Source organism: Micromys minutus (genome assembly GCF_963924665.1).
Source record: "Micromys minutus genome assembly, chromosome: 6".
In the NCBI taxonomy this organism is placed as follows: Eukaryota; Metazoa; Chordata; class Mammalia; order Rodentia; family Muridae; genus Micromys; species Micromys minutus.
Genome location: NC_137975.1, coordinates 46,665,832 through 46,690,838, shown reverse-complemented (window position 1 = coordinate 46,690,838; position 25,007 = coordinate 46,665,832). Strand labels below are relative to the sequence as shown.

At 35.7% G+C, this 25,007-nt stretch overlaps 1 protein-coding gene across 1 annotated transcript in view; it reads left to right on the top strand.

Annotated features, from left to right (window-relative positions):
- Nucleotides 1–447: 447 nt before the first annotated feature.
- Nucleotides 448–25,007, top strand: part of MALRD1 (MAM and LDL receptor class A domain containing 1) — a gene marked incomplete at both ends in the record, with an annotated part of 691,362 nt that continues 666,802 nt past the window's right edge. Inside the window, 2 exons of the mRNA XM_080918486.1 lie at nt 448–646; nt 24,769–24,909. Coding sequence (XP_080774612.1) covers nt 448–646; nt 24,769–24,909 — 340 coding nt within the window. The remainder of the gene's footprint in view (nt 647–24,768; nt 24,910–25,007) is intronic.

The window sequence follows — 25,007 nt, the reverse complement described above, 5'->3', positions numbered from 1 at the left end:
GTGGGAAAAGCCTTGCATTTGGGAATTCTAACAATCTTGTCTGATAGTAATGTCTTAAACTGCGTGCAAGGGTTTATATAGGAATGAGGACAGAAAGTCCATTTATTAGTTACAACGTTATTATACCCCCCCATTTGTATATTTGTTCTTTGCTTTTGACTTTTTCTTCCTGTAGATAACAAGGTAATAAAACTATACACAGGACTATAAACAACCATTCTCAGCTAGCTTCAGATGTGGTGCAAGTACTCGAGTTAATTATTTTCCAAAGTCCTTCCACTGAAAGATTAAGTTACTGCCGGAATAGTCATCTGTTAAGAATTGCATCAAGGGAACCATCGTGCATATTCACAGGAAACAAATCTGGAAGACAAAGCGAGAAAAGCACGGCTTCCAGTTATGAGTGCTCATCTTATAAATGACTGACCTTGCATCCCAACACCAAGGATGTCCCTCCCTGAGGTTGCTGTATCGGATTTCCCAATGCATGGACCACTTTGTTTCCTCTGGATTGTCTGTCTTTCCATTTCTCCATTAGGTCAGCAAGGAGCCCAAGCCTTTGAATGCAGTAATGGAGCCTCTTTGCCTTCTGACCATATGTGTGATTTTACAGACCACTGTGGGGACAACAGTGATGAGCAGCAATGTAAGTGTTATTTTCCTTCCCCAATCCTGGGTCGCTATCTACCTTCTTACAGAAGCTTGTGATGAACCGTGGGGATCCAGCTAGAGTCCTGGCCTGTGAATGATTTTTTTCAGTGGCTCCAAGGGTGATGGTATATGGTTTAATAAATATGAACCATGTATAAAATTGTTCTAATATCAAATCACTAAGATTTTTAACTAAATAAAAAAAATTTGAACAGTTTTAACTGATTATAAGGAAATGATAAATGGAAATTTAGGTTGAAAGTTGGACTAGTGAAGCAAACTCTTGATGACAGTCATTCAATTACAAAATGCTCGGGCAAAAAATATGAGTTAAATTACAAATTTAATATGGAAATTAATGTTACTTTGGATGGGAGATTGTCTTTTCACATATGGGATACTACTGCCAAATGCATAGCACAATGTCAGTTTGTGTGTTTTACTTGAGAGCAGTGGAAAGTATGTACAACATTCAGGTCAAGGCTGAACTATGTGTTGACTGTGTGAAGCTGAATCTCCATTTTGTTATAAAAGATGGTAAGATGAGAGAAATATCTGAACAGGTGAGCACAGGTGGGCACAGGTGGGCACAGGTGGGCAAAAGTGGGCACAGGTGGGCACAGGTGGGCACAGGTGGGCACATACTTCATTGCTTGTTGGAATAGTGTTAATAACAGAAAGTAACCTACCAAAGGAAGACAAAAAAGATGGCATGGGTATATCTGACATTTCTGTTACATTAAAATATTGATGGAAAAACACAATGCATGGCTTTAATCCTTTTACACAACCGCCTGTTGTAAATGGCAGTTTTAAAAAATTTGCTATTTTGTACAAAAACAAAGCATAGTTTTTCTGTTCATTTGTACAACCATCAGTTCAGTTATCAGAACCACTAATTATTATTATTGGGCATTACCTTACTCAGCCTTATGTTTTTGAATTTATTCAAATTAAGGTGCAGTCAGTGCTTGTCGAATTTATCACTCTTCTTTTGTGAAAATACAGAGCTATATTTCATCTTGTCATTACCTTATTTTTCCATACTCAGTCATAATTACATTAAAAAAGTAAGAAAAAGATCAGTGATCAGTTTTTTCCATGAAGAGGAAAACGGGTTAATGATTTTCATCCCATTTGGGTTTTCCATGTGGTTCATATGTAGTTAAATACAGAGAACAACCAAGACCATGATCCATTTGTATCTGTCCAATTTTCTCAGTAAGGCTAAATGTAGATATGCTGTCCCACACTCAGGTCATTCTGTGAGGTCATTCTTGTCCTCAGTGGGCAGCAGAGAGGAACCACTGCTGGTTTGACAGGCAATGCATGTACTTTCCATGATTAATCTCTGTGAAGCTTCCACTAGTCCTCCAGCTGCAATGATGTGGGTGGCCTTGCTTCGGGGAAAGGTTAACACAGAGAGGGAAAAAGATGCTGAGGGGAAAGGTCTCTGCTGCATGAAAAATTTTAATAAGCCAGTCTCCAAGGCAGGCAAAGGCATGGGTCTGTCCAATAAACCCATTTCATCTTAAATGTTACATTGAGAAGCCATTTTTTGCCATTTTCCCCTTTCATTGTTGGTTTCTGAGAACTTTGTGCTTTATTTTTTTTATTTAAAACAGATAAAAACCTATAGATAAGAACAAATGACACTTTAAAGTGTTAAAGTTAGAATGATTTTTGTACACAACACTGGGGGGATTGTGAATGAATAATGGACAAGCATTTCACTCACAAAAAACTGTGAGGCTAATCTTAGTTCAGTTAAAAAGAATCTAACTTTATAGCGATGACCCAGTTGCTAGGTTGAAATAGATGTCAGCCTATGGCCCCTCTAATGTCCAGATCAGGTGGCCTGTAAAGAAATAGATCAGCATGTATGTTTTGAGACTTTTCTTAATAGAATTGGCAGAACTGAAGTTGAATTTAGATACCAAAGATGTTACTTATATGTTTTGAAATGTGCTTGTTCTCATTTTACTTCACAGACTTTTTTTTTCCAGAATTTCACACATAAGTGTATGGTATTTTCATTATTTCTACTTCTCCTTTTCTTGCTTCTAACTGATGATATTAGCCCTTTTTTCTGTGATTATTATTGCTTTTTACACACACACACACACACACACACACACACACACACACACAAAAACACACATACACACACACACCCTACTGAATTTCATTAATTTTGCCTTTATGTACATGCAATTAGGGTTAAGAAATCTGTCAGAGAACCAGTTCATAGAAAAAACTGATTATTCTCCCTTTATAATGACTAACTGTGTGGCTCATTCACAAGGGCTGGGGCCTTACGGACTTCTCATTATGTATGTTTGTATGTTGACATGTTCACTGGTGTGGCCTTGTCAGGTTTAAAGGAAATAGTTACATTGTTGAGGCTTCATGAGTACAGTATCCATGTGCATTTATAGCATATATATACATATATGTATATATATGTGTGTGTGTCATATATATAATACATGTCATATATGTATACATCTACAGTATAGTATGGTTATATCAATAAATGAGCATATCTAATTATCTCTCTTATTTATTATAAGAATTTGATTTTCCTTTTGTTATTTTAAAATATGTTTGAAATTGAAATAATTATCAATTACAGTCATCTCATTATGCAATAGATTTAACAGTTACTCCTTTTCTCTCTCTGAAACTTTGCATCCTTTGTGAGTAATAATGCCTCAACTTATCCTCGTATTCTAGGAACATCATTACACTCTCAGTTTTCAAACTTTTGGATTCCACATATAAATGACTTTATGTTGTACTTATTTTCCCATGTCTGCCTTAATTCAATTTTCACAATGTTTTCTAGATTCAAAAATACTGTTGCACATGACATATTGTTTTTTCCTTTTTAAAGTCTGAATAGAATGTCATGGTGTACATATTAGTTTTACTTCTTCCATTTAGGATTGAGTGTTTATCTTGGCAAATGTGTAATAATGATAAGATGGTGATTTCTGTTTCACACAACAATTTATATTACTTATATATTTATGCAACAATGATATTTCCAGTCTATGTGTTAGTTCTATTTTTAGTTTATGTAGTGATTTTGATAATGTTTGTACTAATTTATGTTCCTATCAGTAATGCACAAAATTCCCCCTTTGTTTCTGTTGACACCAACACCTACCTGTCTATTTTCCTTTCTGTGTTAAATGAGCATTGAACCTTGGGACATGATAGGAAAGTAGTCTTTTTAAAAAAATAAATTTATTTTTATCTCTAATATTATATCCTGATAAAATTTGTTCTCACTCCTCCAACTCATCACCAACCGCAATTAATTTTTTTCTCTGTTTCCCTCCAGAAAAGGGCAGACCCTCCAGGAATATAAACCAAACATGGCATATCAAGTTGTAATAAGACTAAGTACTCCCCTCATATTAAGACTGGAAGAAGCAATCTTATAGAGGAAAAGGGTCTCAAAAGCAGTAAAAATAGTCAAAGGCAACTCCTGCTTCCACTCTTAGGAGTTCCTAAAGAAGACTAAGCTATGTGAACATAACATATGAGGATGGCCTACATCAGAACCATTCAGGCTTTCTGATTATCAGTTCAGTCTCTGTGCGCCTCTGTGAACTTGGGGTAGTTGAGTTCAGCAGTCTGCCTCATTCAATCATTTCACCCCCTTTCATTCAGGATTCCCTGAACTTGGTTTAGCTTTTGGGTGTGGATGTCCGTATTTGTTTTTAAAAGTTGCTGTTTGAATCCTCTCTATTCCTTTTTATATCTTTTATTTTAAGAAAGGATCTCCCTCAGTTTTTAAGGCTTGCCTTGAACTTGTGAACTGTCAGCATTATCCTTATTCTTACAAGTTAGAATTACAGACTTACGGAGCCCGGCTAGCCCTGTTATTCTTTCGATAACAACCAATCCCAGCAGGTATAGAATAGTATCGCCCTGTAATCTGATTTTGAATGCATTCATATAAGTGTAGGACTTCTCTGAGACATATCTGTTTAGGTCCTTTGCTGATTTTTAAATTTCTCTGTGAATTTGTTATTGAGTTATTTGAGTTCCTTATGTATCTTGGTTAACCATTTGCACGAGTCAAGTGATGGGCATTTTTCTTTCCTCTGCAGAGATGATTTCTTCACTTTATTAATTGCTTCATTTGCTGTGTATAATTTTTTTTAGTTTGACATAATCCTGTCTGTATATTATTGCTCTTGCATGGGGCCATATCTTCATAAATCATTTTAAATCATCCATTTGGTTTCTTCCTTTTGTTCATTTGGGTTTATTTTGTTGTTATTTATTTTTAACTCTTTAAGTATAGTAGTAGATTATTTATTTGAAATCAGTTGTGTGTTTATACATGTGTGTATGTGTACATGTGTGTTCATGTGCATGCATTCTGTGAGGGTGCTTATGATATGTATATGCACGGATGTGAAGGTCAAATGTTGATGCCAGCAGTCTTTCTTAGTTTTCTACATCCATTTTTTTAAATAATTCACTTTATATCCTACTCAATGACCCCTTCTCAGTCGCCCCTTCTTTTTTTTTCAGTCACCCCTTCTTATAATCTTTCCCTTTCCTTCTTCCTCCTTCTTCTTCTCCTCTGAGCAGGAAGTATTCTTTGGGTATCTTCCCACCCTGGCATGTCAAGTCTCTTCCACTGAGGCCACACAAAGTAGCCCAGCTAGGAGAACATATTCTACATACAGGCAACAGCTCTTGGGATACCCCCTCCAGTTGTTCAGGAACAACACAAGGAAAAGGCTGCATGTCTGCTCCATATGAGCAGGGAGGGGCATCCTGTGCTTGTTCTTTGGTTGGTGGCTTAGAGTCTGAGAGCTGCACAGATTCAGATTACTTGAAATTGTTGGTCTTCCTGTGGCATTCCTTCTTATCTTCTTGGAGGCTGAAAGAGGCTTCTTCTTGCTTTTCTATAAGAATTCTCAAGCTCCAAGACTGTTTAGCTATGGGTATCTGCTGGTTCTTGGAGAAAATCAACAAGATAGACAAACTCTTAGTCAAACTAATCAAAAGATGGAGAGGCAAGTATATGAATAAAATCATAAATGAAGAGGAATACATAACCACAGACACTGAGGAAATCTAAAGTTTAATTTAAAAGTCTATACTACATAAAATTGCAAATATTCATTGAAATGGAAAACTTTTAGACAAATACCACTTACCAATGTTAATTCAAGTTCAAGTAAACTATTTAAACAGACCTATAACCCCTAAAGAAATAGAAGCAGTCATCAAAAGTCTTCCAATCAAAAACAGCCCAGGTCCAGATGGTTTTAGTACAGAATTCTACCAGTCTTTCAAAGAAGAGTGACCACCAATACTCCTGAAACTATACCGCAAACTAGAAACAGAAGGAACACTGACAAATTTATTCTATGATGGCCACCCTGATACCTAAACCACACAAAGACTCAACAAAAAAAGAATTTAAGACCATTTTCTCTTATGAACATTGATGCAAAAATTCATTAAAATACTTACAAACCAAATCTAGAAATGCATCAAACATCATCCATTATGATCAAGTTGACTTTATCCCAGGGGTGCAAGAATGGTGCAATATACAAAAATCAACTGAATTAATCCACCATATAAACAAACTGAAAGGAAACAGCTGTGTCATCATCTTATTAGATGCTGAAAAGACATTTAACAAAATCTAACACCCCTTCATCTTAAAAGTATTAGAGAGATTAGTGATACAAGGCTCATAGCTAAATGTAAACAAACCAATATACAGCAAGGCAATAGCCAACATCAAGGCAAATGGAGAAAAACTTAAAGCAATTCCACTAAAATCAGGAACAAGACAATGATGCCCCACTGTCTCTGTATCTATTCAATATAGTACTTGAAGTTCTACCTATAGCAATATGACAACTAAAACAGGTCAATGGGATAAAAAAAAGCTAAAGTATAAATATTGGCAGATCATACCTCTTATTTTTGAGGTTGACTCTACAATTCACTAGTTAGCTAGCTGCCTAGTAAACCCCAGGGATCTTCCAGTGTCTTCTAATGTTGGGACTATAGCTTACACTGCTGTGCCTGGCTTTTTATTTTGGTACTGGGATCTTTTGCAAATCTCCATACTTGTACAACAAACTTTATTTACCAAGTGGCCTCAGCTGCAAATTTTGGATATTTATAGTCAGTGTCAATTTTCAAATTTTTGTAAAATTTCCAAATTCTCTCATTTCTAAGATTCCTGCTACTATGACAAGAGACTTGAACTGATTTTCATAAATTTATGCTTCATATTTATAACAAAATGGATGATCCATATGACAGCCTGTTTTGCATGCATTTGTCAGGTTTTATAGTTCTGTGTCCTTACATTAATGCCTGAGCATGTAAGGAAAGTGCCAGATCTGCAGACCTTGGCAGATGGTGATAGTTTTTCACCATTGAATTTGGCCCAGAATCTTGTTACTGAATAGCCTGACTTTGGCCACTGCTTGTACACTGATGTTGAGTGAAACTGACCCAGTAAGATGCCCCTGGCTGTATTCTGTCTCATGCCGGTATGCCAACTGGAGTTCCATTTTAGCCTTTAGAAGATTAGAATGTTAAGTTATTTTCCATTTTTGATCAACAATATTTTTTGTAATCTGTAGTCTAGCAAAGAATGTTCTGTGTTGGGCAGTCCTATAAACAAAGCCTTCAGGTCACTGCTTTGTAATTTGAGTGAGATAAGTCCACAAAGGTTTGTCCAACATTTATTTATTTGTATTCTATTTTTCAGATTACAATATAGTCACATCATTACTCCCTCCACTTTCATCCCTCCAAACCATTCTGTATAACCCCTTTAGATTTCTTCCAAATTAATGACCATTTAAATTAATTGATGTTACATGCATATGTGCATATGTGTGCACCTATCTATTCCCTTATATAATTGATGCATCCACATTTAGTTGTAGATATACTCTTGGCTTTAGGACTGTGGAAATATTAACTATAATGCTAAGGTTTTCTGCAGTCATGTTGCTGACTGGGTGTTGGGAAGGGAAAGATGAAGAGTCTCAGATTCTTGCTCACATGCAGGACTTTTGATCTTGGGCTACCTTAAGGAGAGGATGGGGTACAGAGGAACAATGCTTGGGGACACAAGTCTGGCAGACATACAGACTTGCTAACTACAGAACAATGCAGTGGTGAGACTTTTCAGCCTGGTACCTATGTTGGTTGGAAGGGAGATCAGCATTTATATTTTCACACTAGTCACTGTAATCCCCAGTACTGTTTTTAATCTTAATAACTAATGATACTTGATCTAGTCAAGAAGAAGCTCCATTGCCTCCCACATAGCAAGACAGGAATTATCCTTCTATAAAGGGCCCCAAAAGGTTAGGAAACATGCTTCCCAGTCTCTTCCCTTGGGTTTGAGGAAATCTTCTGTTTCAGTTGCTAAGCTGGTTCAGGTAAAGGGCATCAAAGAGTAAAACCATTTCTCTTTTAAATGTTAGATTTCTCTGTTGGAAATTGGAAGAAGATATCTCAACTTTACTTCCACATTCTGGCGTAATCATATATGTATTCTTTTTAGATATTTACTGGAGGAATGCTGTGAGGAAAGCTAATGCTACCTCTTCTATTACTTGCCGACATCATTTCAGCATGTTCTTTTGTCTTCTATATTGATTGGTTTATTCCTTTTAATAGGAGGGCCATTTAAATACACACAAAGATGTCATAGTTTCTTTATTAGCAATTGATCAAATTTACTTCCTGTACAAAACCTAGAGTTTGCTTACTTTTATTTAGCAATAAATTCCATCAAACTCTTTTATTGTTGTAACCTACATCTAAATCAACCAAAAGACAATAGGATATGCTGCTAATGGGGAGTGATTACATGGCTATTGCAGTGGGCCCCTCTCACTGGAAAAAGTTAGTAAACTTTAAAAAGTTCTTGAAAACTTTTAAAAATAATATATTTGTACATCTGTAGGTAATATTAACATTACTGTATACACAGTTACCTTTAGTTACATTTTCATGATTCAAAAGAGAAACATATTCAGTTAATGAGACATTTTATTTTTTTTTCCTTCTACAGTTTATGCTAGGAACATTTCTATTCATCCAAGTATTTTTGGAGTAGGAATTTATGTTCATATTAATGATTAGACATTAAGTATTATGATATTTTAAGATTATAACTACTTTCCTTTGCATTTTTTACCTCACAGAGCAAGTTTTTAAAACATAAATACTGTGAAAAATTATAAATAAATATACAAAAAGATGAGATTATTCTAGTACAATTTTAAATCTAAGAAGTTTAACCAATAAGGTTAAGTACAAACAGTGTTCTTTCAATAGGATAAGAGGCAACAATTTTTAAGAGCAATTGATTCTTTAAAATACTGCAGTAACATGATAAGTGAGGTGCCATGTCTGGGATTTTCTTTGCTATTGCTTCAAATGCAAAGTGTTTCATGAGAAAACAAACAAATATTTTAAAATTTAGCTGAACCCGATGACATGCCTGAGTATGTCAGTATGCTACAAAACACATATAGATTTCTTGGTTTGAATAATAGACAACTATTTCTCATAGAACTGGAGTCTGGAGAGCCATACAGAGGTATTAGGTTCACTGTCCAATGAAGACTTTCTTCTTGGTTTGCTTCTGTGTAATGTCTCTTCTTGTCTTAGCACTGATTGTATAAAAAGAATTTGCCTGTTAATTATGTTCCAATTTGTACTTCCACATAGCAGTACCTGAGAGACTCAGCATATTAGTTTGAGGAGGCAGGTATACATGTTTGTAGAGCACAGCAGCATTATACAATTAAACTATTGAATATTAAGCATTGAATGCTTGTGTAAAGCAAACTATAAAATTATGTTTTTCAGAGTCTGTTGCATGGGATGTTACAGTCACACAATCAGGTAGATTTTCATGGAACCAATTTATATGTTAATTATACTCTAGTACAAAGCTCAACTAGGTGAATTTTTGAAACATGACAAAGTCTTTCAAGGTGACCTTGTAAATGAATAATCATAGAATTGATAGAAATGTATAAGCAAAAAGACTAATGGAAATACATTTTTGTGGTTTATGGAAAATTATTTCTTGAATGGGTTTATAGAAATGCATTCTGTAAATTATTCAAAGAATATAGAAGTTAGTTATTAGAAATATGATTGTTAGAAATAGGAAGATTAGGAAGTAAGACAGTTGAATGGATCAATTCCTGGCTACTATGTCTGGTGACCAGAGTTCAAGGGAAAAAAAAGAGCCTTAGAAGGTTGTACACTGATCTCTATAGACATTTATCACAAGCATGTACCCACACATATGCACACAGATAGATAATTAATGTTAATGTTTTCAAATTTTACAGGAATAGAAATCATATCTGTAGTATACTAAATCAGAATTGGGGCATCCTAGGTCAAGGGAGAAACTGTTATGTGCTCAGTACATAGGGCCAAGCACTTCTTAGCACCTTACATATACTATTTACAATGTATCCAAATAGTAGAAGGTGCAACATTTCTCACTTAATGGCCTATAAAAAGGAAGTTCAAAGAAACAAAGAGTGCCAAAACACACAGAGCTATGAGGCAACAAATCTGGAATATATGAGGAAATATAATTCTATAGTTTCTGACACTAAATACTACCAAACACTGACTACGGACTGTAGACAACAGATGTGTTTGGGGCTATTTTATGAAACTGATTTATCTGTTTTATTCAAAAATATTTTTAAAGTTGAAACACTAAATGTTAAAACTGAAGGCATACTCTTTATTGTCTGCCTATTGCCAATTAAGACCAGATTCTCCTTCTCCAGTTCTATCTTGATTCTGCCTTGCCCCTTCTCCTCTTCCTTCCTAGACTTTTTTTCTATCTACCATTCCTTCTGATTCAGTGATAGGCTGCACCTGTCTTGCTGCATATTGACATCAATCTACAGACCAGAGAACAACATTCTCAAATTAGTTTACTCCTTACCACATGGGTTTCAAAAATGGAAATGTCCATTTCAAATCAGGCATGGACAGCAACACCTCAACTCACTAAGCCCTCCTATCAGCCCTGATCATAAGTTTAGAAAGTCATGGAAAACTTCTTTATTATTCTGAGTAATAAATCCTCATGATGTGTTTGCTAGGGTTGGTGCCAAAGAAATAATAGAACATGGAAGTTCTTCTATGTGTAAAGTAAGAAGAATATGAAAATCAGAGTAAAGTAGAATATTTAATTCAAAGGACAAAGTCATGGAAAACATCATGAGTTTAAAAAAAAAAGAAAAACTAGCTGCAGCATATCTGACAAATATTTCTGTTCCAGGTCTATATACTACAAACAAAAAATATTCTATCATAGAAATCTTACAGAGCAAATATTACATAAGGAGATGTCAGGAGAAAAGATAAATGACCACATGCAATGAAGTGATCAATCACCCAGAAAGCATAAATAAGAATTGAAAACACAAAGCCATCAATAGTTTTTAAATAAAATAAATATACATAATTCATAGGGAGTACACTGTTTGTAAAGTTGTAAGAAACATCACAATTCCAGGAATATTTGAACTTTTACTTCTTTGATAGTTTTGTAATGTAATCAAGAAATTTAAAAAAAAAAAACATAGTGATTTTATTTTTAGTAATTTTTTCCCACAAAACAATAGAGTTTATATTTAACATTATTATACTCCTCACATTATAAATTATGATAAGGGTGGAAATACCTATTTTTATTAGATCAATTTTTAAATAAATCATAATACATCTATGCTATAGGCAATTGTGCAGTCATTTGTCAATTATTATGCTATTTTCAATGAGAAAAAGCATATATTTTATAACTACAAAACAATAATAATAAGTGTACTAAAATATGAGATGCCATTGCGTAGCTGTAGAAATTTATACATCTATATTAGAGTTACATTTAATTGTTCTTTTTATATTTATGTTTCTAAACACATTTTTAAAATCAGAATGAAACAGTACTTCTAGATTATTGAATATTCAATATTTTTGTTAGCCATTGTGTTTATTCTAGAAATAAGAACAAGGCAAAGTTAGCTGTATCAACTCATGAAAGGATTCTTTTTCTCTCTTGTTTATTTCTCTTCTTTTTCTCAATAATATTGAAAAGAGGTTTTGTTTTCCTTTTTGTTGAAGGTATTTTATGGGCATCATCATATGAAAGCTGAGAATTTAGTAGTAAATTAATTTGTTAGAGTTTTGTTAGAAAAAATAGACAATGTGAAGAAGAATCACATTATTGTAACAGGTGTACACCCAACCCTTGTCCATTCTTGCCTCCTGCCTCCACTTAGTACCTGGAAACTCTCTCTCTCTCTCTCTCTCTCTCTCTCTCTCTCTCTCTCTCTCTCTCTCTCTCTCTCTCTCTCTTTCTCTCTCTCTCTCTGTGCATCTTTCTATCTTTCTTTCTCTCTGTGTATGTGTGTTTCTGTGTGTGTCTGTGTGTGTGTATCTCGGTGTGTGTCTCTGTGTGTGCTACTGCCCAAGGCTCTCATGGCTGTGTATCCTCCAACACTCACAGGTTCTCCTGCCTATGAGACTCCTGTCTCATGCATGATTGCTAAGGATATACTGTATTTTCCAACAGTGATCACAGCTCAAGTGTTCTTCTGTGCTTATGATTCTTTTTATTGCAACAATTTATCTATGGGACTTGAACTCAACTCTGCTTTGTGCTCTGTCAGTGAACTAATGGAGGTTTGCTCATCCCTCAGCCTAACAAAGTTCTTGTGTGGTTCCTAGAGGCTGCCCCACTTAGGGATCCATTCTCTCTGCAGACACCAAATTGAGACACTATTGCTGATACCCAGAAGCACTTGTTGACAGGAGATTGGTATAGCTGTCTTGTGAGAGGCTGACCAATACAGATGTCTGTGCATGCAGTCAATCATTGGACTGAGCAGGAGATCCCCATTTGAGTAGTTAGAGAAATAGAAAGGAGCTCAATGGGTTGACAACCCCATAGGAAGAACAATATCAACCAAACAGATTCCCATCCAAAGCTTCCACAGACTAAACCACCAACCAAAGAGTACACATGCAGGAATCCATGGCTCCAGCTACAGATGTAGCAGAGGATTGCCTTATGTGGCATCACTGGGAGGGGAGAACCTTGGTCCTGTGTCAGCTGGAGGAGCCGGGGTAGAGAAATGCTAAAGTGGTGGGGCAGGAGTGGTGGGGGAGCAGCCTCATAGAAGCAGGGGAATGGGGATGGGATGGGGGTTTGTGGAGGGTAAACCAAGAAGGGAGACAACATTTGAAATATAGATAAAATAACCAATAAAAATCAATATAAGAAAAGGGCAAGTCCTTTTTCTTCTTCAGGCTGAACTTCCAGTTAAACTCCATTGTTGTTCCCATGTCTCCTGGCTTAGCTCCCATCTGCATTCTTTTCTGAATCCAATCATGTGACATTAAGTCTACACATAGATATTCTATGCTTTGCTTTTTATAGCTGCAAATAATGTTCATGTAATCATATTTGAACAATGCCTGTCTCTTCTTACATTTCTACTATAATAGTTCTAACATTCCTAGAGCCAACGACAAGAGCAGGGCAATAGTAGGAGATGAAGAAAATAAAAGGATAGTTGTTACATTTTCAAAATTTACTGTTAACGTCAACATTCCTGAATTTTCTCAAAGAAATCTTGTGAGACTCATATGATGGGCTGCAGCAATGGGATTCTATCTTCATTGTCTTCTAAAGAATCATGGAAAACTTTAGTATATGCACCCAAGTCTGATAATGTGTGTAATAAGATAAAGAAGCTTTATGGAGAGAGGACGTAGTAAAATATAAATGATAGATTATGAGGGCATCTAAGGTCATCTGATGAGAAAAAAACATTATTTTTAAAGTTGTTTATTTTTTATTTATGTATGTAAATGTTTTGCATATATATGCATATATATTTGCCACACAGATGCATGGTTCCATAAGTAACCTAAAGAGAACATCAGAGCTCCTGGAACTGGACATACAGATGGTTGTAATCCCCCCAACTCCCAGAGTGCTGGCTACTGAACCTGATTCCTTTACAAGAGCAAATGCTTTTTACCACTGAGACATTTCTCCAGCTCCAATGGCTCTGTCCCTATCTCTCTGTCCCTTTTTCTCTCTGTCTCTGTTTCTCTCTGTTTGTGTGTGTGTCTGTGTGTGTGTGTGTATGTGTGTGTGTGTATGTGTGAGTGTGTGTGAGCTAGTGACAGTGAATCAAAGCCTGTAATTACTCCAGCCATCACAGGTATAACCCTGGAAAACATTGGAAAATGGAATACTGTGATTTGGCAAGGGCACATCATGAAAATGTTTATTTGGCTTCACTGAATGCCCCAAAAAGAGAATCATTTCTTTAACTTTGAAAGTTGGAATCTAGATCTACATTTCTAGGCAATCCAAAAACATCACTAGTAAGGTACACAAAATACTCAACTAATCCTCATTGCTGGATTTCACAAGTATAAATGACCAGAAAGAGTTATTAGATTTTTTTAAGACCCATTGTCTCTGTGTAACAGCCATATCTGTCTTAGAACTCACATTAGATCAGACTGGCCTTGAACTGACAGTGATCTGCCCACATCTGCCTCCTGAGTGGGGAGGTTAAAGGAATATGCAAGCACTGCACAGCAGGGATTTGCAGTTTTTATATTCATAGAACTTCTCTAAAAATATTTAAAATACCCATAGAAAACACTTAAAATTTACTTATTCTTTGACTATATATTATTCAAACTTTAGAAAACAATTTCATGCAACCAAATTGGCAATTCCATAAAAAAACAAATGGACTATTTTTGCACTTGTTACAGTGCACAGAATCACTAGTGCCAGTCATAATCAACATATCTCATCAATCTTTGTACTTTAGGAGTGATCATACTTTTAAAGCTGTTATCATAGAGGAATAACCTCATTAGTTACTAGGCTTCAAATTCTGAAAGCTGAATGTATAGGCACTTATAGACAACCTGAAACCTCTACCGGAGGTGTGACTCATGTTTTAAACAGCAATAACTCTGTATATGAGAATGAATGCTATTTAAAGTTTATATATCAGCAAACTTCAGAGAATATTATAAAACAGCAAACTTTATATACAAAATTACCCACTACTTATAGCTGTTAGGATATGTGCACAAATTTGTCTTAACCTGTATTTTTACAGAAAATCTAAGCCAATTATTCCCATATATGTGCCTTATTTTTCTCACAGATAATTTGAGTTGTTACTATAAATTTCACAAACTGTAGGATGTTTCAGTTAAGGTAGATTAGAAGTGAAAATTACAAGTGATGTAGATGGGTCCTACAAATGTACAGACATCTAAGAATTATAAATTGGTAGGGCAATCACTTCATCTTAGTCAATGATTCAATGCAGTATAGACACAGCATGATCCAGACAACTTATGCAAGGAAACATTTAACTGAGGTATTGCTTGTAATTTCAGAGGGTGGGTCTATGATGATCATGGTAGAAGCATAATGGCAGACAGGCAAGCAGGGTGCTAGAGCAGTAGCTGAGAGCTCATGTCTCAGCTGCAAATTAGAGGCAGAGTGAGAGTGAGCGAGAGCGAGAGAGCAAGAGAGTGGGAGCAAGAGGGAAAGGAAGAGGGAAAGAAGGAGAGAAAGAGAGAGAGGGAGGGAGAAAGTGAGAGAGCAAGAAAAAGGGAGAGAGACAGACAGAGACAGAGAGAGAAAAAAAGAGAGGGAAGGTGGGAAGAAGGGGGAGAAAGTGAGGGAGAGCAAGTGAGAGAGAGACAGACAGACAGAAACAGAGAGACAGAGACAGAGAGACAGAGAGATCGAGAGAGGGACTAGCCCTGGCATAGACCTATGAAGTGTCTAAGCACACCCCCAGTGGCATGTCTCCTCTACACCTCCTAATCCTTCTCAACAATATCTACACACTGAGGACCTAGCATTCAAATGTATGAGCTTTTGAGAGCCATTCTCATCTAAAATATCACATTCTAGTCTGTGGGCCCCGTATACTTGTTAACTAGATGTATTTAACCCACTATCAAAAGTCCCCATAGTCTTCCACAATGTCAAGTTTATTTAAAAGTTCAAACTCCAAGGCTCTTCTGAGACTCACAGCAATTTCTTAATCATAACTCCACGCAATATAAAAATGTAAATTACATATTTCCAGCATAGTGTGGCATAATATATGTATTACCAATTCAAATTGGAGGAAGGAAAGTATAGTGAGGAAACACTTAAAGGAATCTTGGATCAAAGCTATCAGGGCAAACTAAAAATCTTTTAACTTTAATCTTGATGTCAAAGGATGTAAATGCATCTTTGGACCTTACTTTTTTTTTTCTTGTTAACTAAGCATTGTTGGTCTTTTTTCTCCTTGCTTCATTCCACTACCTGTTTGCAGTGCTCTTCAGAAGACATTGCATGGCTTTGACACCTTCAACATCTTCTCCCTAACAAAATCCAGGATTCCCTTTCACAAAACCTGCAGTGACCTCTCTAGTCCTCCAAGCACAAGCTCCCATGACACTCTGCTGGCCTCAGTGGCTTTCCTAAACCATACAACCCTTCTACTCTTGTATATTACAAAACACTTAAGTCAGAAGTATGTGTCCAATGCTGCCAAGTTCTGCATGTTTGAGCTGGAACCTGACTTCTTTGTCGAACTGAGTTTGCCCAACTTTCCTTTGTAGTTTATTTTTGAGGAAGGAAATCTTTTGGGCATTCTTTTATAAATTTTAGGATTAGGTAGCTGGGGTATTGCATGAAGACACCACATCTTTTATTACACTATGCATTAGGCCTTCCCTTAAACTCATTTTGTGTGCATAGGATTTGGGTGTAATGACTAATAACCATGTGACACTATCAATATTAGGATGTCTGAAAATATTCTCTGCCAATGACATTAATCTAAAACTCTTTAGCCCTTCACAGCTTTTAGGGAAGGGCAGAAAGAAAGCATATTCTGTGCCAAAATATAAGAGTGGTTCCTGCCACCATTGTTAACACTATCCACCTCTGAAACTACTTGAGCTGTGGCCCCATAGACCACATTGGTCCAGTCTTCTAGGATTGCCTTTTAAGTTCCATCTAAAGTGTTCAACTAATGTTATAGAGCACACCACAAAAGTATTACACAATGTATTAAAACAGCATGGTCATGCCTGTTCCAACAATCCTGTACTACTGACTCCATCCTAGGTCCTATTCTATGTGAAAAGATATCAAACATATTTGATGTGAAAATTCACCATCCAAAATCAGGGCAACTTACAAGAAAGCATTTACCTGGAGGCTTGCTCCCACTTCCATAGGGTGATTCCATGAGCATTAGTTGAGAATATAGTTACAGGCATAAAAGTATAGTGCTGGAATAGTAGCATTATTATTTCTATACCAGTTCATCTTTTCCTGCCAAACTCTATTTTTTTGTAAGAGTTGAATTAAATATAGCTTCCAAAAAATCAACCATAGAGTGCACTTAAACTTGGAATGAATTATTATCTTTTTTTATAAATGTGTCTATGAGAGCCCATCTGATATTTTGAAAACAATCTTCACAAATTTTCCTTATGTCAAGTAGCACTCTCAAGAAACTCCCCTTTTGGGCAACTGATGAATGACTAGGTGTTGAGTCATCAATTTGTAGGATATAAATCAGCCTCTTAAATATATTTTGATAGCTAGAATTGTTTCATAGTTGTGAATTATTTTGCTTAGAACAGGCAGTACAAATATGAAAGACATGGATGAATCATATGGAATGTAGATTAGCATTTCATATCTGAGTATGATTTGTCCAAAACTGATTGGGCTTCTGGCCTGTGAGAACATGGAGACAAAAACTATTCTCAATACATTTTAACACTGGCTTTGCAATAAAAGTCTTACCCAGAGAAAGATTAAACATACTCAGAATTTTAGTTTTTTTCCTTTGGTGTAATAACAGAAGAACAAAACAAGCCATATAATGGAAAACAGCAAATTTGGTGGGGCCAATAGCCTTGTGAGCATTTTTAAGCTACTAAAATAACTCATCACATCTATGTGATATCCATCCTGAAACACATTGCAAAATCAAATTATTTTCTGTATCAGGCAAAAAACATGGGTTGTTTTATTTCTTGAAGCATGCTTCTTAGAATCAGTTACAACTAGGGAGATGAACAGTTACTGGATTACAGATAAGCTAGGTAAATGAAAATAGAAAGCTAACATAAAACACAATGACTAAAGCTTGAAAAAAGGCATTGTTTATCAGTTTCCAAAGAAAATAGAGATAAGACTTCTCTATTGTTGACTGGGATATATTTAGTGTGACATGAAAAATTGGAAGAGACATTCGAAAAGGATACATTGAACTTAAATAAATAAAAGACAATTAATTGTTGAAAGATACTACCAACAGGTTGAGAAGGCATTCCATATAATAAAAAAAAGTATGTAAGTGACCCCAAAAATTCCACCAGAGAACTTCTACAGCTGATAAACAAGTTCAGCAATGTGGCTGGATATAAAATTAACTCAAACAAATCAGTAGCCTTGCTTTACTCAAGGGACAAACATGCGGAGAGAGAAATTAGGGAAAATATATCATTCAATAGTCACAAACAATATCAAATATCTTGGTGTGACTCTAACTAAGCAAGTGAAGGACCTGTATGACAAGAACTTCAAGTCTCCAAATAAGGAACTTGAGGAAGATCTCAGAAAATGGAAAGATCTCCCATGCTCATGGATTGAAAGGATCAACATTGTAAAAATGTCCGTCTTACCAAAAACAATCTACATTTTCAATGCAATCCCTATCAATATTTCAATCCAATTCTTCATAGAGTTGGAAAGAGCAATGTGCAATTTCATCTGGAATAACAAAAGACCTAGAATAGTGAAATCCATCCTCAACAACAAGAAAACATCTGCGGAAATCACTATCCCTGACCTCAAGCTATATTACAAGGCAATTATGCTAAAAACTTAATGGTACTGGTACTGAGATAGGTCTGTGGATCAATGGAATAGAATAGATGATCCAGAAATGAGCCCTCATGTATATGGTCACTTGATATTTGACAAAGGAGCTGTAAACATTCAATGGAAAAAGGACAGCCTATTCAACAAATGGTGTTGGTCCAACTGGCACTCAGCATGCAGAAGAATGAAAATAGAGCCTTTCTTATTTCCTTATACAAAGCTCAAGTGCAAGAGGATCAAAGATCTTCACATTAAACCAGGTACACTGAAATTAATAAAAAAGAAATTAGGGAAAACCTTAGAACACATAGGCACAGGAGAAAATTTCCCGAACAGAACACCAATGGCTCGTGTGCTAACGTAAAATATGGACAAATGGGACTTAATGAGATTGCAAAGTTTCTGTAAGGCTAAAGACATTGTCAAGAAAACAAAATGGCAGCCAACAGAATTGGAAAAATCTTTACAAACTCCACATCAGATAGAGGCCTAATATCCAAGGCATACAAAGAACTCAAAAAGCTAGACACCAGAGAATCAAACAGCCCTATTAAAAAATGGTGTACAGAGCTAAACAAAACGTTCTCAATTGAGGAATATCGAATGGCTGAGAAGCATCTAAGGAAGTGCTTGACATCATTAGCCATCCAAATCAAAACCACCCTAAGATTCCACCTCATATCAACCAGAATGGCTAAGATCAAAAATTCAGATGACAGCAGATGCTGGCAAAAATGCAGAGAAAAGAAAAACACTTCTCCACTGTTTTTGGGGTTGTAAACTGGTACAACCACTCTGAAAATCAGTCTGGCTGTTCCTCAGAAAAATGGACATAGTACTACCTGAAGACCCAGTTTTCCACTTGTGGGCATTTACCCCAGAGAAGCTCCAACATACAACAACGATACATGCACCACAATGTCCATAGAAGCTCTATTTATAATAGCCAGAAGTTGGAAAAATGCAGATATTTTTTAGTAGATGAATGGATACAAAAATTGTGGTATATTTACACAACTATTCAGCTATCAGAAACTTTATGAAATTCTTAAGAAAATGGATGCATCTCGAGAATATCATCCTAAGTGAGATAATCCAGTCCTCTCAAAAGAACTGACATAATATGCAGTCACTGATAATTGGATACTTACCATATAAAACTTTGAACTCCCCAGAAACAGCTCACAGACTATATGATGTTCAAGAAAAAACAAAGGCCAAATAAAAGAAAAAAAATGAAAAATCATTATGCTTAATCTTTTTACACTAAGAAACTTTGACTATTTCCAGGGTACATCTTGTTTTACATCTACTTTATGCTCATTGTAACTAGTAAGATTTTAATGCATACTATCAAGCCTTTAAAAAACCAAGTACTGGCAAAAATGTATTCATATACTTTTATGCAAAAATGTTTAAAATCTGTACATTTATCCTTGTTTTTTATAATAAAGTTGTTCAATTAAAAAATTACAAATCATATATATGTTGATCGATTGGTATCATAATTTAAATAAAACTCCAACTCAACTGCAAAGAAGAAGAAAAAAAAAGAACCAAATGTCAGAACCAAACCACAGAACCTGTCAACTTCATAAAATTAACAGTAAATAAAACAGTTGTTTCTTCATAGAAGGTATGCAAATATCCAGTAAACAAATAAAATTGGCCTCTAATCGCTAATGACTAAAGAACTACACCTGAAAAATCACACTGAAATGGTGGTGATTTAGCTCACATTCATTAGGGCAGCTGTTATAAAAACAACAAGCAAAATATGCTAGAAAATAAGTATTAGTGGCAATTTGGAGAAACTAGAACATATATGTTGGTTATAGGAATGCAAACTCTTATAGACACATTCAAAATGAATGTAAATTTCTCAATAATATAGAAGTAGAATTGCCACATGATTCAATAATTCTACTTTTTGAGTATATAGCCAAGAGTAACAGTAATGGGAAATTGAACACATATTTGTTTTCCCAAGTTTATTTCAGTGTTATTCATCATAGCCCAAAATTGAAAGCCTCTCAGTATTATCGGACTGTTGATTTTTTAAATATGATGTTAGGTGTGTGCGTGCCTGTAGACAGTGATATTTAGTCTCTGATAAAAGGATACTCTGACATGTTATTACTTATGTCAGTTTTCAGAACATTATGCTGCATGAAGCAAGCTAGTCATAGAACAAATGCTATATGATTGCACACATCAAATTCATTGAAGCAGAAACTAGCCTGAGAGCTTCTGGGAACTTGGGATGGTAAGGAATTGGGAGGGGATTGGTAATTTGACAAGTCTAAAATTTCAGTGTGGTTATATAAAAAGCATTTTAGAATGCATGGCAAAGTAAGTTGAATCACAAGGTAAAAAATAAACACCACGGGTTTATATGGTTAAAATAATAAATTTTATGTAATCCACAATTTCCACAATACAAATTTATTTAAGATTGTGACTGTGTTTTCTAGAACTTTTAGGAAGAGAAAACTGAGCATTTCTGACTTGAGACTAAGAAAACTGTGAGGTTTAATCTGCTTCTGATGTTTCTTATCTTTTTCCTACATTGTGCTCTAATCAAGGACATTATATTTTAATCATTTACCCAGAACTATCTTTTCCTGAATTCAAATTGACTTCTGAGTTTTCTGACTCCCCCTGTGTTTATCACAATTAAAAACTTATTGCTTCTCATTTTCTCAGAAATGTGACTGAAGCCAACTTTGATAATTCGATATGTTTTTCATTATCTAGTAAAAGAGTCAGTCTGTGGGAGATCTTCAGAAATTAATGATCGGATATAGTATCATAGATACTGGTTCACAAGATGATTAGGGTTTCTGAGAAACCTTTCACAACACAATACAGAAGCATTTTCCCTCTTTTTACTAGCGTAGGTCTGGTCTTTGGGGTCATAAAAGTAAAAGCAAAGAGATCCGTTTCATAAGTTGACAAGAACACACAAGAATTCTACAAATGCCCACGTACTTCATTGTTCATTAAGTTGTCCAAATGTGATTAAATTCACACGATGTACTGGTAGCTATATTAGCAGCAAGCTACATACAGGCAGCTTTATTATAGCAAATAGTTTCAGACTTCAATGCCAAGCCACATATTGAATTAGAAAACAAAACAGCCACAATTTTATGAAATTTACAAAAATGGTTTAAAATGTGTACTGGTGGGAAAATGAACACTTATGAAAAATTTGGATGCCTTTGAATAATCCAGTAGTTCATGATTGCTTTTTCAAACAAAATTAGTTGAAAATACGTGCTGATTAGATTCATTTTATAACAAAAAGAACCCCCATTGAGACTATTCAGAGGAATAAGACATTTTATTTAGCTATTTTTCTCTAGGTTTTAACATTTCCAGACATCACTATTACCTCTGTGTGAAAAAGAGCAAAGGCCTTTGCAAATAGAACATCAACTCAGCAATTGTCTTGAAGGTAGTCTCTTGGTATTAAACTGATGTCTGTCACCTCTGTGAGAATGTGTACGTACATATTTATGCACATGAGTGCTATAATATGGAGATTAAAGAAGTTTTTAATTATGCAGCATTGTAAAATTATTGGAAAGCAAAATAAATTTTGAAAAATGGATACAGACTTATGCAAGGACATGCAGAGTTGAGCACACAATTTTGTGCTGCTTAATGACAAGAATGTGTTGTTAGAAATGTACTGCTAGATGATTTTATAGTTCTGTGACTGTAATAGCATATAGTTTCATAAACCTGCATATTATAGTCTGCTGTCCACATATAATGTGGCTACTTTCACTAGCCCTCAGTCCCCTCTTGTGCATTTATGCAAGTGACTATAATTTAGTTCAGTATTTGTACAACCAGAGAACCTAAATATTTCAAAGGGCTTATAAACTCATTAGTTTATCTTTGCACAACTCATAGCCTAATGTATTTTTTTGCTTTTGGTTAAAATAGTGTCAACTGTCTATGAAAGGATGGTTCCTTTAGGTTGGCTAGAATTAGTGATCTTTTCTTCTATCACTTTAATCAAAATGGGATAAGAAGTACACTGATTAGACCTCAGAGTAGGGTTTTAGGAACTGAAAGTAACAGGACAGTTCCAATCATGACCCATCATTCCAGCTGTCGAAATTCATCAGTCACTTAATATCTAGAAGACATCATCTCAAACTCATTTTCTTTAAAATGGAAAAAATGCCAGTTTCCTGAGGCTGCTGAGAATATAAGCTGTTGTGGGGGTAATGATTAGTGTAAAGCCCTGAAGATTATTGCTACTGTAACAAAAAGCTGCTCCTCTTAAGCAGCATCTTTTACATAAGGCAGCCTGAGTAAAATTAATAATATTCAACAATGGTATTAAAGATGCTTCAATATTACATTTTCATTCTCATGAAAGAGACCAAGAGAATTCATCATGTATATGGATATGACTAAACCATATTTTCATCTGAAAGTCATTAAACAAAAATTATGTCATTTTCTCATTGAGATGTTAGGCACAATCTGAAAACCTGCAAGCATATGCACTCTCACTTTGTGGAGAAGAATGGTGCTCAGCAAAGAGAAGGTATCCTAAAGGCCTGTAACCCAGTTAAGGCTGCTTGAGGGTTAGCATCACTGTGAAGCTTACAATCTGGGAAGAGGCCATTTGCATTTGAGAACTTTAACTCTTTGAACATGATATTTTCCTAACATTGCACAATAAAATAAAGAATGATAGCCTACACATTTTCAGGAAACACACACACACACACACACACACACACACACATCTTTAAATCCTTTGGTTTCTCTCAAGTTTCTTCAGTTGTATGTGAATGGGAAGAGGCCCAGAAATTCCCCTGCCATGATAAAAGCATGAATGCTTACCCCGTTGCTGGGGATCAACCAAGATGCTATATGCTTAGTTCCAAAGATACATACTGTAGACAGTTGATTTCAGCCATGAAGGCTTTTATTACTGCACTTATAAAACCTGAAATTCTGCTGGCACCAGGGGGCCGGCAAGTCAATACTCAGAAGAAGATATAAATTTCATAGTAACCCTTATGTTTTATGGTACCCAAGGTTGTAAAATATTAATGTATAATGGCACTAGAGTTTCAGAGTAGTTGTTTGAGGGAGACAAGATGAGCTCTTGGTATTCTCTCTCTCTCTCTCTCTCTCTCTCTCTCTCTCTCTCTCTCTCTCTCTCTCTCAGTATATGGTAGATTTATTTTAATTAATTAATTAATTCACTTTATAACCCAATATCAGCCCTTTCCTCCCACTACCTACCTCATGCAAATTTCTCCCCATTCCATTTTCCCTCTCACTGTAGAAAAGGGGAATCCCCTCTCTGATTGTCATCCACACTAACCTCCCCAACCTCCCCTGAACAAAGCAGCCAAATAACATGGAGGACCCAAGGGAAGATGATTGAATATTTCTCAGAAGGGGAAACAAAATAGGTACCAGAGGTCGATGGAAGGAAGGTACTGGGTGGAAGAGGGGATGGCAGTAGATGGGAGGGTGGAAATCATATGTAAGGAGAGTAGGGGAAAGAGATGGAATAGCTTTGAGTGGGAACAACCTCTAGGGCATCCCAGAGACTTGATATGGGGGAGGCCCCAGAGGGTCTATGGGTGAGACTGTAGTTGAAATTCCTAGCAATAGGAATATGAATCCTGAAGTGGCCACTTCCTATACCAGTCAGTACTTTCTGTGGAGGGATAAGAGCAGAAACCCACCTATAAATCCTTGAACCCAGAATGTTTCCTGCCTCCAAGATGTACAGACTCTTGATATTCTAATTTTATGAGATCAGGTAAAACTTCCTGTTAAAGGTTTTGTTCAAGTCACTCAGTTAATGGGGACTCAAATTACCCCATGTCCCCTGGCCCAGTGAAGCTTTGTTTCCCTAAAAATGAGAGCAAGCATTTTTAGGTTGGTAATTTATTATAAGGTCACCTGTAAAAAGATTTGCATTAGTAGAGTTAGAACAGGAAGAAATAGTTCTTTTCTGTTAGCATTTCTTATATTTAATCTAGTGTATTATTTAACTCAAGGAGAAAAGAAAGATGTGAAAAGTAATTTTCCCTATTGTTCCTTAGGCTGGAGTTATAGGAGATGCAACTTTGAGGATGGGCTCTGCAGCATGACACAAGACCAAACCCTACTACCTGGTTGGACAAGAAGAAGTGGGGTGATTAGTGATTCACCTCCATTTTGGGATCACAATGGCAACATATCTGGTAAATGCTTTGAACTTTTTACTCAGTTACACAATATATTTCATAATATATTTTATAGTTTACATTATCATTACTTCAAGCAATTCAATTTTTTTCAT